General features: G+C 44.4%; 1 protein-coding gene across 1 annotated transcript in view; it reads right to left on the reverse strand.

Annotated features, from left to right (window-relative positions):
- Positions 1–4,961: 4,961 nt before the first annotated feature.
- The window catches only part of LOC111668886 (period circadian protein homolog 2-like), a 16,099-nt gene continuing 9,932 nt past the window's right edge, over positions 4,962–11,128 (reverse strand). The window contains exons 8-22 of the mRNA XM_087178970.1: positions 10,230–10,372; positions 9,921–9,999; positions 9,691–9,797; positions 9,445–9,595; positions 9,221–9,329; positions 8,853–9,120; positions 8,579–8,735; positions 8,353–8,489; positions 7,967–8,173; positions 7,589–7,834; positions 6,255–7,408; positions 5,916–6,129; positions 5,496–5,733; positions 5,233–5,383; positions 4,962–5,117 (exon numbers count right to left, since the gene is read on the reverse strand). Coding sequence (XP_087035096.1) covers positions 4,962–5,117; positions 5,233–5,383; positions 5,496–5,733; positions 5,916–6,129; positions 6,255–7,408; positions 7,589–7,834; positions 7,967–8,173; positions 8,353–8,489; positions 8,579–8,735; positions 8,853–9,120; positions 9,221–9,329; positions 9,445–9,595; positions 9,691–9,797; positions 9,921–9,999; positions 10,230–10,372 — 3,517 coding nt within the window. The remainder of the gene's footprint in view (positions 5,118–5,232; positions 5,384–5,495; positions 5,734–5,915; positions 6,130–6,254; positions 7,409–7,588; positions 7,835–7,966; positions 8,174–8,352; positions 8,490–8,578; positions 8,736–8,852; positions 9,121–9,220; positions 9,330–9,444; positions 9,596–9,690; positions 9,798–9,920; positions 10,000–10,229; positions 10,373–11,128) is intronic.

An 11,128-nucleotide genomic window follows, 5' to 3' on the forward strand; every position in this document is an offset into this window, starting at 1 on the left:
GTGATAGGCTAATACTCGCGGACGTGTAACCAATCAGATCGTGCTGTGGGCGGGACTCCGCTCCAAACCACAGAGCGGTTACTACAGACCAGAGACAGGCTGCTGCAGCAGAGCCTAAGTAACCAATTTCTAATCAATTTATTTTATCGGTTGTCGGTTAAAGAAAATAATGATACCGATAATCGGAAAATGCTGAATATCCATAATCACAGGGATGAAGAGGGACGATTTGGTGGGGCAACTGATTTGAAACCACTTTATATGCTGCTGAGTTTAATCTCTAATACATATTTCAAAAGCTGCACAAGCCACACACGCAACAGCGGCTACACATTCATGTACTCATCTTGAAATGATCAGTTCTGGGCAATTACTCCCATCAGCTGTCGCCAAGATTCACCAGTAGTTCCAAGTTTAACACCCACATGACATGACAGCTGCCTTTTACTGGAACAATTACCTTTTCAGTAGTTCTATAATTGTTTCTTTGCCAAACCCTGTTTCAAACAGAGTAAATCAAATTACAGTGTACAATGTCCCTAAATATATGCCTGTTCCCCAAACACAGTGGTCATTGTATGGTGTGGATGTTTAGGTATATGACTGAATGGGTTGGATGTTGTTTTTAAGGACCACAGGCCAAATTAAATTACAGTCACACCCTATTCTGTCTGCTCAAGCCAACACAAATACATTATTCTTTACTGGAATCTTCATATATATACACAGTATATATATATATATGCAAACCAGAGTTAAGGACTATGGGAAGACTTCCCGCCAAACCCCTGCATGTCACCACAATCCGCTAACAGAAGATGACAGATGACAGATGACAGGCTGGCCACATTACCAGATTTAGTTTTAGCAGAGAAAAAAAAAGGTAGAACTTCTGTGTCCAAATGCATCAGCTGGGAATTTGTGACCGTGCATATGAATTCTGAGGTCAAAGGTCGGTGAAATGCAACAGTTGGCATGAGAGAGGTCCAACGGTGGAGGCGAGCATATGGCGCTGAAATAGATCCCCGGGGAACCCTGCCATCCTCGGCTGCTTCTCAACTGTCTTTGACTGTGAGAGAACAATCACTTTGTGTTTGCTGCCGCAGCAGCAGCAGCAGCAGCAACATGCTCCTATGTGCTGCATGCACACATAGAATACACATTATCACACTCTGCAGATTAATTAATGTTATTATAATTATTATTATTTGCAAGAAAATGCATATAATTTCAAGGGGAAACTCATTGTTTTTATACATAAATGTGAGTTTCTTCCTGAATAATACATCTCAGTGTGTGGAAACAGTTGTATGATGTCACTGTGGGAGCTTTGTCAAGTCTGAGAAGAAGGAGTCATTTCAGCTGGAAACTACAAACTTATACAAACGGGGGGCCTAGAGATTACAGCAGGTATTTACCAGGCAAAGAAGCTCTAACAGAAGATGCTGTTGGTTGTTGTTGCATTATGAAGGACGTAAGGTAAAAGACCTTTAAATGTTTTGCTCCACTCAGCATTGATCATACCCATACCTGCAAAAATTATCAAGCTCTTTACATTTAAATAGACTTTTATTCCATGTTGCTTTTACCTTTTATTTAAAGATGCTTTGATGCCCCTCTTTGTTGTTTTACAAGTTTATTCTCATTTTATATTTTCAGTATTGTAAGTTTTGATGTTTGTCTAAATGTTTGGTTTTTGCTTTAGGTTCAAGTGAATAAAAGACAAAAACTGCAGGTCTTCAGTATTTTTGGAGCTTGAGCCATATGAGGGATTAAAAATCAGAATATCTCAGCCTCTGCTGCTTCACCTCCACTGCCTGACTGTGTCCTCTTATTCTATAGAAGTGCAATACTAGATTTTTGTTTGCTTAAACCTGATATGTAATCAGACAGTTATCTATGCATGCATATAATGCGACCCTGTGGTGGTGTTGAAGTGTGTTGATTTTAAGATTTATTTTCTTTGTGGCAGATGTGGTGTCAATAGTTGTGTTTGACTGGTTATTCGTGGTCTAAGCAACATGTTCTTGGGGTAATTCTCATCTACTATTATTATTATTTAGAGGGTTATTGCATCAAGAATTGAGCAAGGAAACAAGTGATTTCATGAGTGAACTCTTTGGTGTTGAGTAGAAAGAGCCGAGATCATGAACAGATGTACAGATGACTCACACTGGTTTATATTTCTGGAGTTTTATAACAACATTTTCTCAAACAACACATCTGAACTACAAAAATAGCACAGAACTGTGCTAGTTTAATATACCACAGACTCATACAGTGGCAATGAAACAAATTTACATAACCATACACAACATCATGTGCCAGGAACGTGTGTATGGATTTACAGGTCAGGGTGCTTCCAACAGCCCACCAGTGTGTAGTTCGTTTAAATGCATTTCCTCTCTTAGTGAAGCCTCAGGAGAAAAGTAAAGTTTAAAACTGGTTCTCTGTATTTACAACACTTTATTTCCACATTTCAGCTTTTACAATAATAAACAACATTCTTGCATTCTTACTGGTTTATACACAGGTGAGTGTTGGAGCCCCCCCCCCTACATATCTTGCTCAGAGAAGAGACAAACGACAGACACAGATTGCAGTTGCTGAAGGTGGTGACAACTGTCTGTCTTTGTCTGTGCATTCATTCATTCATTCATTCATTCATTCATTCATTCATTCATAGGAACAGAAGGAGTCCATGAAGCTGAGTCCACCACTCTTCAGAATCACTAAAGTATCCGACCACTCTGTGCTTTGTCCACATACAAGCATACAAGTGCTATGTTCTGCTTACAGTAACATGACCTGGGATTTATTAGAGGTAGGGTCCATCCCCAACGACAATCAAAAGCTCTTACCTTTGTTAAAACACACACAAAAAAAAAAAAATAGAAAAATTGAACATTAAAAAAAAGCTTTGACAAGTGAACAAATAAAAAAAAAAAGAAAATCATGAAAACAAACTAACCCAGTGAGATGCTCTTGGTCCAGTCTGTGTTGCATTCACAAGCCCAACCCCAGCAGGTTCTCTGCCTTAGCACCAGTTGCTCCCAGTTCCTCATACTGTTTGCATCGACTACATGTGGATCATAGTTTCTATAACACTTCATGTTAGATGAAGAGGGGCTTGCATGGCTGCTGATGCACGTTACAGTATATCATCATTTCCTGTGTGAGCCCGCTTTCTCCCGAAGGTTACTGACACAACATGGTCCCCTTGTTTGCTACAATTATAAAGCCGTCTTCCCACCATACTGCAGCTTTGTTGTGAGGCTGTACTGCTGCACACACACGGCACCTGAAATATGCCAGTATGTAAAAAAACAAAACAAAAAAGTTTCTCAATGTTGAAAAAGAATTTAAGAAGTCCTTGTTTCTATTAATTCCAAAAAAACAGATGTGTGAAAATTAGATAAATGAAATATCTTTGAAAGGGTAAAAGTGGAGGTAATGTAATTTTGCATAATGTATAAATCCCTAAAATACTACTAATTTGTTAAAAAATGACATTTTGTAGCAGAGCTGCACCATACTGACAGAAAAAGAGAACATTCCTCAACATTTGTTTTTTTATATAAGATTCTTCAATTTACAAGGATATATAAATATTTCTATTTATAAAAGTACTCCAAGTGTACCACCATAAGATACAAATTGGAGGTGAAAAGTAAATTCTAATTCTCTCATTAGTTAAAATAAAATTAAAGTTTTTTCATCTTTAAACTTGATTCGCAGCCTCAACTTTTCCCGTCAACTGCTGAGTTTCCTGCATCAATTTCCTGATGCTGATTGTTTTTATGCAACAAAAACATTGCAGCAGCCTCTGGATCTGTGATGACACCCCACTTCTTCATAGCACCTGTAATGTCGTTATACTTAACACTACATGGTATTATATAGTGTTACCTGGCAACACCTGTAAACTGTTAAAATGAGTACTGACTTTTAGCAGAGTGGATTTGGCTTTAGCTTTTTAAAAAAACTACTCTAGATACATTATCTGGTAGAAAATAAATAAGATACATGAACATCTTGCACTATGTGTCAGATCATCACTGTGGAGGAGAGTTACAACCAGCTGTTGAGTCAGGTGCTACCACTGCTGTGTGCCTTGATATTGCAAATACTCAGGTCTGAGGAGAGTAGTGAGAAAACAACTCATCCATGATACAAAAAACTAACAAAAGAAAACCAAAAAATAAAAACAAAACACAATTTGACCCAGTCTACATCAACTAGACTACAAAGGAAAGCAGAGGGGATTCTGGGGTTTGTAGGGCTTGAATGGAACCAAGAAACCACAAACGTAATATCTGGCAGTATTTAAACAGCATTTTTAAATCGTGAAATCACGATTATTTTGTCAAAATAACATTTTTAAAATCAAATGTATTTATAATTTAGAATATTTATATTTAACAGACATCCATTTACTATTAACTTTTTTTTTTTTTTTTTAATAATAACTCATCATGTCGCTGTAAAGCTCTGCCCCCGACAAAGAGGATGGGAAAAAATTAAATAAAAAAATATCTCAGAAGCCGGAGGTCACCAACCACACATGTTGGATCATTTCAGAGAGTGTGTGTTTGTGTGTGTGTGTGTGTGAATTGGCAAAAGTACTATAAACAGGGTGATGCTTCCAAAGCCCCCCATCAAGCACTGCTGCCCCTGTGTGGGGGCATTAAGAACTGCACTCCCACAGCTGTCCCACGTCCAACACACACGAACAAATGAACAGCGCAGTTCTGTTTGTTGTGTCTGTGTGTGTGTGTGTGTTTAGACATATGTGTGGGTTTGTGAGGATGGTCAGGCACACAACTGTTTGTCTCACATCCACGATGTGTGTGCGTGTGAGTGTGTGTGAGCATCATGAGGGTCCATGGCTGGTCAAGTCAAGTGTGTCCACCTGCTGGCGGTGTGTGTGTGTGTGTGTGTGTGTGTGTGTGTGTGTGTGTTCAGGAGCCCGATTCTGGTTGAGGATGCGAGTCCTCTGATTGGCTCTGAGCGTTGTGGTCCTCTGGGCTCAGCTCGTCGCCCAGCCCACCCATGTCCATGTCGGGCAGCTCCTCCTCCATGGGTGCCCCTGCTGCGTCCTTGCAGTACAAACACTCCTAAACACAACACACACAAAGACAATATTAAAATGCATCCAGGGTTTCAGCAAACCTGATGAGACATTTCAGACTGGGTGAGAACTGTGATGGAGTCCGTGTGTAAGGCCCTTACCTTCACATTGACAGCAGCAGGTAGACCCCCCCTCCTCATCCATGGGTGTTCCTCCACCAGCTCTCGTCGCTGGTCTGAGGAGAAGTGAGGCTGGCTCTTCTGCATCTGTCGCAGCCTCTCCTTGTCTTCCCGCAGAACCTTCTGAATGTCCCTGTTAGTCAGAAAACACACGGATTATTATTTAGACACACTCATTAACCTTTTTGCTTGGAACTGTGTTTTTCCCCTCCTAAAACAAAACTTAATTCCAGTCAGGGACTCACCTGGAGGGCATCTGATATGTCATCATGACCTTGTCGTCAGCGTTGGCCATCAGCAGCCAGAGAGGCTCCTGGAGAACGTATTTGATTAAATGCTCTCCCTCTCCTTGAGTTGAGACTTTGGCCTGCGACTGGCCACCTTCAGAGCCTCCTTTGGCCCTCGTCTTGCCTTTGTCTTTCGCCTTGGAGTCATGTTCCAGGGAGTCAATGCTGCCAAAGTATTTGCTGGTGTTGCTGCTCCCTGTACACAGTTTTAGAGAGAGACAGGGAACCAGTTAAAAAAAGACTTTAAAATATGTATTTTTCATAGGAAATGTTGATCATTTATAACAATAAATAGTCAATAGTTATATCATAATGTAGCATAAATAGAAGTTAAGTTTATGCAGTGGTTAGAAATGCTCTTCATGTTCCTCTGCTGACCTGTTCTGCTCCCAGAAGCTCCACTCGCTGAGGTACCGGAGCCGTTGCATCCTGAACCCGATCCTGAACCTGAACCTGATCCAGAGCCTGATCCTGAGACCACAGAGCCAGAGGTGGCTGATCCAGTGCCAGAGTGCGAGTCCTCCTGCTCCTGCAGAAGGATATTCAGCAGGTCGCAGGATGAGGAGTTACCGTCATCTCCTGGAGACTCCGCCTGAAACACAAGCAGGAAAACCATCAGAAAACGTGTTGGTGTGTATATGAGTGATGGAAGCGTAAACGAGACAGAGTTCTGGTGTTAAATCAAAGATACTGTCACTAGTTCATTGCATCTCTCACCTGTTGTTGGTTTTCAGCCTTGGCCATTCCTTCGTTCTTCTCTCCTACCGCCCCCACTCCTCCCGAGGCTGTCGCAGTGATGCTGCCCTGACCTCCAGCGGAGGGCGCTGTGCTGTCCTGACGCTCCACCGACCGCTGCCCCTCCTCCATGCTCAGCAGATTGAGCTGCAGCGGCGAGCTGCACCGTGACTCAAACAGCGGCGGTGATGTTGCCGGCTCCCGCATCCCGGAGGCCGGGGTGGAAGAGCGAGATGCCGCCCCTTCTCGGGGCTCCATGGCCGGGGCTTTTGGGGGCTCGGAGGCTAAACTGTAGGGGAAAGGCTGAGCTGGATAAGGGGCTTGTGCGACAAACTGAGGCTGCACTGGGAACGAAGGCTGGGCAGCAAAGGGCTGCTGGGAAGTGTAGGCAGTCTGAGGGGCCTGGAAAGGCTGCTGGGTAGTGTAGGCAGTCTGAGAAGCCTGGAAAGGCTGCTGGGTAGTGTAGGCAGACTGAGCGGCTTGGAATGGCTGCTGGGGGGTAAAGGCAGTCTGCACAGGGAATGACTGTTGGTTGGGGAAGGGGGGTTGTGTTTGCATGGTGTAGGCTGGCTGCGGGGGCTGAAAGGGCTGCTGGGCTGGGTATGCAGCTTGTGTCTGGGTCTGCTCAAGAAAATACACTGGACTGGTCGTCGCCCCTAACTGCCCCATCTGCCCCATCTGCCCCATCTGCCCTATCTGCCCTATCTGTCCTATTTGGGGGAAGATGTAATTTGGCAGCACCAAAGCCACCACAGGTGTTACAACAGGGGTGGGGAATGGAGTGGCTGCGGGCGGAGCTTGTGTGTTCTGCCCCTCTCCGAAGCCTGTGGAGAGGGAGGGGTCAAGGCGTGCGGGCTGAGCTGGGGCAGCAGGTGCTGGCGGGTAGAGCGGGTACGCAGGCACCATGGTGGGGTAGGAGACATTAAATGCTGACTGTGAGGCTTCTGATGGGGACCACGATGTCTGGTTGAGACCCTGGAGAGGGGGGCGGGGTTTACGGTTCAACACGGCGCTGTCTGAAGAATCAGGATTCTTCATTCGTGGCTTCTTGGACTTCCTGTTACGGTTGCCTTTCTTGGCCGTCGTCTCAGGTCTGGTGGCGCCCTGTTTGACAGCACCTCGCGGTCCAGATGATTCTGAGATGACACATGCAGAAGTCAGATGGTTGTTTGTGTGTGAACCAGACATTTACAGTTTCTGTCTCAAAGTAACGGTAGTTTTCAAAAGACTTAATACTCAAACTGTGACCTCAGGACTGAGCAACATAATGACATTAACCATTTTAGCTTTGTGTGGTTACTGTGGAGACTCTGTACCTTCAGTGTGGGCTGCGCCCCTCTGCTTGTGCAGATATTTGGAGCAATCCTTCTGGAAGCTCCTGGCGTTGCGGAGCTCTCTGCAGCGGATGAGGAAGGCCTGCTCTTCTTTCTGGGTGTGTGCTGCCAGCACCTGTTTGGTCAGTCCCAGCCTCTTGTAGGCCTCCTTCTCCTGGCTCGGCGGAGACACCATGCTGACGGGCAGAGCTGGGGGCGCTGGGCTCTCAGCCACATCCTCGATTATCTCTGTAGAAGGAATCAGCGGATAAAACATCAGTCAAACCGATCGTATTACAAAAGATGGATGGGAACACACCTCATGCAGTTCCAGTTATGCTTCTGTGTTTGTGTTCTGCTTGATTGGAATCAGAAACTCACCTGACTCTGGCTGAGGCTTCTTGTCTCCCACGTGGACAATGGTGCTGCTGTAGCTGCACTGTGAGGTGATGGACACCACGCTCTCTGCCTTGCTGGGCAGAGTGAGCGGCGCCAGGGGGCCTCCTACCACTGCAGCGGCTGCAGACGGAGGCTTCTTAGGTGCCTTCATGTTTGGCAGGCCTGGCTGGGCGTCTAGCATCAAAGGATCTGGATGGGGAGAGATAGATCATCTGTTAGCTCCAAGACAAAGATGATTATAGTCCCGTAATTCCCGTCACTATATAAAAGGAACACCAGTGAAGGCAAGCATCAACGAAAATAAATAACACTAGGGTCATAAGAAATTGGATCTGGATATCCTGGATGTGTGACACATTTCCTCATACCTGAGCTTGTATCCTGAGGCACATGCATGCTGTCCTCTGAGCCCTTCTTGCCATCATCAGAGTTGGAGGAGGTGGTGTTTGAGGAGAACTGGTACTTCCTCTTCACTGTGATGGGGATGTTACAACTCTCCAGATACCTGAAGAAACATCAACAGATTTTATCAGAGAATGCTCGTTTCACACATGTGACCTTTTAACCATCATCTGAAGACAAACAGGGTCTTACCTGATGACACTGTCCAGGCAGCTGATCTGCTGGTAAGAGCACACAGTCTGGTCTTTGCAGGTGAATTCTTCCACAGTGGCTGCACTACCGTCTCTGACCTGCAGAGGGGGCGCGGAGTCCTTCAGACGCACCGTTGGACTCTTCTGAGCTGCTGTTGCTGGAGAGAGAGAAGGAGGGTTAAATGTCAGAACCACACAAAGGCCTCTGGGTTACAATTTTTTTTAATGCTATCTTAAAGTGACAGTTTTAAAAGGTGATATTAAATTGAACTCACTATCAGTAGTCTTCTTGTGCTCAGGTTTGGATGGTAGCGGCGTGGGCAAAGAGGCGTGCAGGCAGAGCTGCAAGTCCTGGTTCTTCTGCATGTGGACCCCTTTACAAATCTCCTGGAACGTCCTGGGAGGTTTGGCCTTCTCCGTCTCCTCTGCTGTGCCGCCCGGCGTCATGTTGCTCTCGCTGGACGAGCTGATGCTCACAAGTTGCTCGTGGGAACCGTTGCTGCCGTGGCTACCGTAACCGCTGGAGCCAATGTTGTGGACCGGCTGAGGAGAGAGAAAAGAGTGTTAAACAACCTGACTGATGCTTGACTGAAAATGTGTATTTAATGTGTGTGTGTGTGTGTGTGTGTGTGTGTAAACATACTTGGAGTAGCAGCCTGTGGATCAGTTCACTAATTTCCTGGATGTCCGAGTCTATGATCTTCCCTCCGTGGAAGACTGGTGCTGCAAAAACGTCTTCGTTCACAGGACCCCTAAAACACACACACACACCACTGTCACCTGCCATGTTCAAACTGAAATATATTCCAACATGCCACTGCTGATGGAAACACACTGTGACTAAAACATCGCATTGGTCATACTCACATCCGGACTTTGTGCCTGCCGATGACGAAGGAGACCTTGCGGCTCCAGGGGCTGACGAAGCTGGACCAGCTCGTGTCTATGGTGATGTACTCGCCATTTCTCGCACAAAAACGGACGGAGTGGTCGAACGGCTGACCGGCGTACTGCAGAACTGTGAGAGAGAATGTGTGTGAGACTTATAGAGCTCCTTTCTATTTGTCAAACATCTCAGCCGTCACATATCAAATGAATGAGAGGGGTTCTTACTCTTGCGATGCACAGCCAGCATTAAGGGTCGGTCACTCGGGTGCAGATTGAGTAGTACAGGGGTCCCGATCAGGTCCTGAGGGAGGTAACCCAACAGAGGAACAGCCCTGATGGAGAAACAGCAACAATTACTTTTTCTGAATAAGCAGGAAACAGCTCAACAGCACAGGTTCACACACGACATGACACAAATACTTCTGTATGAATTACATGGATCTCAGCCAACTCACCTCTCATCCACATCCTGGAACACACAGTTAGGCGTGTGTGTGGTAGTGAAGATACGCTTGTCGGGAGGGATTCTGGGAGCTGCGGAGAGAGAAGACCAACAAAATCAGTTAGCCACTAAATAAAAACTGACTATACAGTCTATACACATGCTGCAATTGCTCATCTGCTTAATTTACATCACATTATATCTCATTTTTGGACCCTTCAAATAGTTAATACAGTTAATAATAAAGCTTTTAGTGATGTGGGATTATTCATTATGTCAGTATGTAGTAGAACGAACATTAAAACTGTGTGTTGAAACGCACCTTCGTATCCAGAGTGCACCCTCTCAGCCAGCAGGAGGCAGCAGAACTGTTCCTCTGAAAGCTCAGTGTCCTGGACTTTCATCAGGTAAGGAGTCATACGGAAAGGATAGTACTGGATATCCCCTTCACGCTCCTTACCTCCACTATAACACACACACACACACACATTTAGGTATTATTACATATTTGATTTATCATGACTCATATGTAACATTTCAATTAATTTTTTATACTATTGCAATTATGTAATTTAAGTTAATGAACTCCTAATTTTATTAATTTCATTCTTTCATTATAGTGAAAAGATTTGGTCTTAGTCAAGTAAATAAGTAAAATACACTTATGTTGACTTCTTAATTATATCAAATCTACATTAGATAAAAAGATAGTTATATTTTACATGACCACCAAGTTTTTTAGTTTTTTTTTTTTTTAAATTAGTAGTTGTAGCAACCAAACTAACCACAAGATGGAGACACAGTTGAAAAGCTCACAGCTGCTGACTTCCTCCCTGCTCACTAACCCTGTGCTGACTCAGAGCTCTTTAGTACGGTGGCCGGGAGGTGCAAAACAAGATTACAACATGTGAAACACTTTTACAAAGCTTGAAACAAATTTACATTTCGGAAAACAAATTAACAAGACACGAAACACTTTTACAAACGGTAAAACAAATTTACAAGCGGCAAAACAAATTTACAAGCGGCAAAACAAATTTACAAACGGCAAAACAAATTTACAAGCGGCAAAACAAATTTACAAGTCCCGAAACAAATTTACAAATATCAAGCATCAACCGGAAAGGGAATGTACCAACTCCGGGGTTGAACCGGAAGTGCCTGTCGTTGTCGGTAGAGTTCATGGTGAGCCGCCAAGATGGACAGTGGTCGAGTGATGTT

The sequence above is a fragment of the Seriola lalandi genome, unplaced genomic scaffold (genome assembly GCF_002814215.2).
Source record: "Seriola lalandi dorsalis isolate HSWRI2012SDOR001 ecotype SW California unplaced genomic scaffold, Sedor1 jcf7180002054764, whole genome shotgun sequence".
Lineage (NCBI taxonomy): Eukaryota > Metazoa > Chordata > Actinopteri > Carangiformes > Carangidae > Seriola > Seriola lalandi.